We start from the raw sequence: 4,825 nt of genomic DNA, 5'->3' as shown, positions 1-4,825 counted from the left end.
AATATTGTATTGACTTTAACCATTTCATCTTAGGTGGTGATTTTAACATTTACATAGATGTTTTTGTTTATTAGACAAGTAAACATCAACCAGGCAGTATATAAGGACTCGCTCACTGCTTCCAGATTTAAAAATTCCTTTTTTCCTTGTGCCATAACATTTTTAAATAGGCTCAGATAACTTTACTTTTTATGTTGTTTTTTTCTTTCAACTATCTGTGTTTTTATCCCCTTGAGGTATTTCTTTTATTTGAACTTTTATTTACTTTTAAATATTTTTTAAATTGTTTAAATCATGGTTGTTGTGAGTGATGGGATTTCTTGTGTGATTTTTGAAGAACCTGTCTTTAGATCAAGTTTCCCACTGAGTAGAATAAATAGATTGAATTGAATCTCATAAGAAAGTTTGTTTTCATTTATAACCTCTATCGTCGTTCTATCAATAAACGGTGGGCTGGTCTCGGCTCAAACGGCTCGGCCAGTTATTTGTCCAAGTCCATTTCTGGTGAGCAGATTGTCCCCATGAAAGTGATGAGAGGAAATTCTGCGATAATGACGGAGGTGTTTTCAGAAGACCAGATGGTCGTTTTCTTTAGTTCAGCCTGTGAAGTCCAGCTGTTCAGTCTTCACATTTCCTTTGCAGATGGTGAACATAAACAGAAACAAAGTCCTGGATAAAGACTAAAGCATTTCAATGTGAATGAAACCTCTACCAGTGGTCTTTTATTTAAAAGTGAATAATTCCAAATTAGGATATTCTCCTTCTACAGTGTTCCTTTATAATTCTGAATGGAAGTTTCCATGAAAAACGCGTTATAATCCCGCTTTAGATCAGTGGGATTGGAAGGGTTCTGATTGGACAGAGGACGGACATGACGTTCTTCCATCTACCAGAAATAAACACCCTTCGCTTCCTGCTTGTCTTTTTGGACATAACATGGAAAACCACATGAGAACCATTTTCACTTTGGTTTTAATCCTAATTTGAAGTACCAGCTCGACACAGTCATCTTGCATATTTCACTTTTTTCAGCAGCTGAGGAGGAAGAAGACCACGTGGAGTTTGTGCGTCATTGGGACGGGACAAGGTAACGAGTAACGGTGAAATAAAATTTTGTGACAAACGACAAAGTTACACCAAATAAAGGTCAAAATAAAAGTTTCAAAAACACAAAGGGGCAGCACATTCTGAGACTGGTAAGTTTGACCCTCTGACTTCATTTGAACACAGAAACCGGGAGATTATACAAGTCAGGATAAAAGTAAGGTGGTACAGTCCCGTACTGGGAATTAGTAGGGTTAGGGATTCAGTGGCGGTACGCAGTACCAGGAAGACGGGAGAGCGGTTATGGGATGAGAAGAAGAAGCAGCGTTTGGCTTTTCTGCTCCTGACAGGTGGAACACTCTGGCAGAAACCAGCTGAAACTCTCAGATTCGTTAAATCAAACTTTTTTTAAATCAAAATATCTGCCAAATCTTCACACTGTGACTTTTCTATTGTTTCTTTTTACTGAAGTTTTTCTGAGTTTGATCTTAACGCTCTCTGCTCTGATGCTTTTCATCTTTTATTGTAAAGCACCTTGAACTGTCTTGTACATGAAATGTGCCCGTCGTTGGGATGTGCATGTGTCCGTGCTTGTGGCCATCTATGTGTGGAGCAGCACTTTCATTAATGGGTTCCATTCAGTCCAGGCGCTCACACAGGACAGCTCTATACTGCCTGGGACACGCCTTGATCAAACACACACACCTCAACATGGAAACATAACGTTTTAACACACTAAACTGTTGATTTTCTCTTTCCAGCTGATTAAATCTGAAGTCGTCGGGTCCTCAGTGTCCTCTGTTGCTAGGATACAGAGGACCACTAATGTGAGCAGGACATTTCAATGAGGACAAAACAAGGAGGTTTTATTGATAGTAAAAGTTTGGAGCATGTGGAGATAACCGAGTCCATCTGAGTCCGCATGCAGGAGGGCTGTCCACATGCAGGACACTCCCATCCCATCTGTTCCCAGTCAGAATAACACGTTCACCGTCAGTTCAGGTGCCCGGCTGAGGAACATGTTTCCTCTTTCTATAACACACAGGCGTCATAAAGAACAAACTACACAAAAAAAAAACCCATGGCCGCTTCTCATCATTATCCAAGCCAGTGATGAGAACAGTTCCAGGTCAATCCTGACTTCTTACTGACTTGTCAGCTGTTCCCAGTAGAAAATCTCAAACTAATGGCTGTAGATGAAGGAGAGTCTCTACTGACTGGGATCCGGACATCCTCAGACCGGTTCAGACCAGTCAGATCAGGCCTGCGAGACGTCTGAAACCCGCTACACCTTCTTGGGGACGTTAGTAATGATGGGTTTGGGACGTGTCTTGAAAATCAGTTTCCTTTTGATGAGGGCAGAAACACTGTAAGAGGTGGAGGCAGGTTCCTGCTGGCTCGTTTCCATGGCAACTTGAGCATCGTCGTCCTGTGGATGGCCCGAGTGCTTGGTGAGAACGGCGAAGGGCTTCTCCAGTTTGACCTGTTTCCCGTAGAGAATGTGATGTCCAACGATCAGCACCGGCACCCCCTGGTGGAGGAACGAGGAAAGCCATCACACATCAGGACAAACATGAGTGCCACATTGGAGACATTTTCTATCAATTCACTTTAAAACATGTGGGGATGAAGTTTTCTGAGCAAGTTACTACAGTTAGCGGGGAAGTCTGTTGGGTCACGTACCTGTTTAGTGTAAAGCAGATCCCCCATCACGTCTCCTGCCAGACCAGAGTTGTGTCTGGACACCATCTCCCCCTGCAGCTCCACCAGCAGCCATTCTGGAGGACTGCATCCACCCACGCTGGCTCTACAGCAGCACATACACACCAGTCACACAACCAAAGCTTGACCCCAGTACCACCAGATTGGACCAGTATCACATGTCCCACCTCATCACCCGCCTGTTCGTATGTAAATTTACAACATGAACACTACACAATCTGCATACAGCTTGCTGCTTTTTTCTGAGCTGTTCTGCATAAAATATTTTGTATAAATAAACTAGAAAAGCACTGGGAGAGTGCAAACCTCCACCAAGGTCTTTAAAAAGTTCCTTGATCCAAGCTGTGATCCAGATCATCACCAAAATTATATCAGTTCTTCCTTCACATTTCCAACAAGTCCTGAAAGTTTCATGAGAATCCGTCCACAACTTTTTGAGTTATCTAAACACAAACAGACAGACAAACACCGGTTTATCTGTTTGTTTGTGTTCTTGAAACTTTTTTATTTCAACCTTTATATTGTGCAACTTTGGATTTTATTTCATTTTTACTACGCAAAATTTTGTTGCACCCCTAATAAGTTTGTATTTACCTCTTTACTCTTAACGCTACTATTTAGGGCTGTGACGATACGCTTTTGTCCCAATTCGATTCGATTCTGATTTTTTGGGTGCCGATTCGATTTAAATTGTGATTCTCAAAATTCTTCAATATTGATGATTTTTGTAATTAATATGAGAAACATTTTTTTTAATAAAACTTCTTTTTGCTAGTAATTTTTCTTGAATTCAGTTAGGAAAAAACAACACAGTTGCCAGATCATCATTCCGCTGCTATAATGCCCAAGAAGACAAGTAAAAAGATCAATAAAACCAATGAAAATGACAAAAATTTTATAGTGGATTAATTTTATTTATCTGAAAAGAAAAAAAAAAATCGATTAACAAAAAATATATATTTTAAAATTGTGAAGAAAAAAAATCCCAATTTCCGATTCAATTTTCCCACCCCTACTACTATTACAACTATAACTAAAAAGATGCTTTGTAAAAAAAAAAAAAAGATAAACAGAAATAAAACCAGTACCACCACCAGCATGTCCATATTTAACCTGTGAAGAAATTATGGAAATAAACTACAGAAGCCAGTTCCTGTCTCTGATGTCTGCTTCATCCTGCAAGTTAATTATCTTGAAGGACTAGCAGGCTCGCTGGGTCTGGTCTGGTACCAGGACTGGTCTGAAACTAGTCCGGTACCAGGACTGGTCTGAAACTAGTCCGGTACCAGGACTGGTCTGAAACTAGTCCGGTAGCACCACTAGAACTAGTCCGGTACCAGGACTGGTCTGAAAAAGATCTGGTAACCTGGGCTGGTACTGGCCTGAAACTAGTCCAGTACCAGGACTGAAAGGAAAATCAGAGGAAAGCAGAAAATATCAGAGGAAAATATTAATGCAGACCTCAGTAAAATATTATAACAGAGTCTGATAGAAATGCAGGATCATATAAATGTCTTATAATTATATTATTATATTCATTATTATGTTATAATATTATCTTATAGATCATATAAATGCAGGATTAGTTTCAGGCTGGATCAGGTCACGACTTCCCATGTCCAAATGTTTAATAATAATACGAGCTTTGCCGTTTAAACAACCTTGTCTTCACCTATAGAAACATGAATAACTCTTTAAACAAAAAAAAAACTGAAGCATTTTTATTCTTTCATTCATCTCACAAACGTCTGCTTCTTCCTAAACATACAAACATAAAACTGTCTGATGCAAACTACCGGAAAAATAAACGTTTTTCCCGGTTAAAAATAAACTTCTTACCTTATAATGATCTGAACCATCGTCTCCACAGAAAATCAAATGTCCAGACTCTCATTTACTCTGAAATAAAAAAAAATAAAAAAAAACAAAACAAAACAAAACTGCCTTAGAGCCCTGAACTTCAGCATGAGGACTAATGCCTCCACTTCCGGATTAATTTCCCGCCAGTTGCGTGCTTCAGCGAAATGACGTATTTCCGTCTTTCTGTCTGTCTACGTCC

The 4,825-nt window shown here is 39.7% G+C and overlaps 1 protein-coding gene across 1 annotated transcript; it reads right to left on the bottom strand.

Moving 5' to 3' along the window:
* Nucleotides 1-2,329: 2,329 nt before the first annotated feature.
* Nucleotides 2,330-4,711, bottom strand: chtf8 (CTF8, chromosome transmission fidelity factor 8 homolog; the record flags this gene model as incomplete). Its single annotated transcript, XM_079247534.1, has 3 exons — nt 4,606-4,711; nt 2,728-2,851; nt 2,330-2,575 (listed from the first exon to the last, which is right to left on the bottom strand). Exons 1-3 carry the CDS (start codon nt 4,623-4,625, stop codon nt 2,330-2,332), a joined length of 390 nt encoding a protein of 129 aa, XP_079103660.1. The 5' UTR covers nt 4,626-4,711.
* Nucleotides 4,712-4,825: the final 114 nt, after the last annotated feature.

The sequence above is a fragment of the Telmatherina bonti genome (assembly GCF_933228915.1).
Source record: "Telmatherina bonti genome assembly, chromosome: 2".
NCBI lineage: Eukaryota > Metazoa > Chordata > Actinopteri > Atheriniformes > Telmatherinidae > Telmatherina > Telmatherina bonti.
The sequence above is the reverse complement of the archived record's forward strand: the minus strand, read 5'-3'. Positions and strand labels throughout refer to the sequence as shown.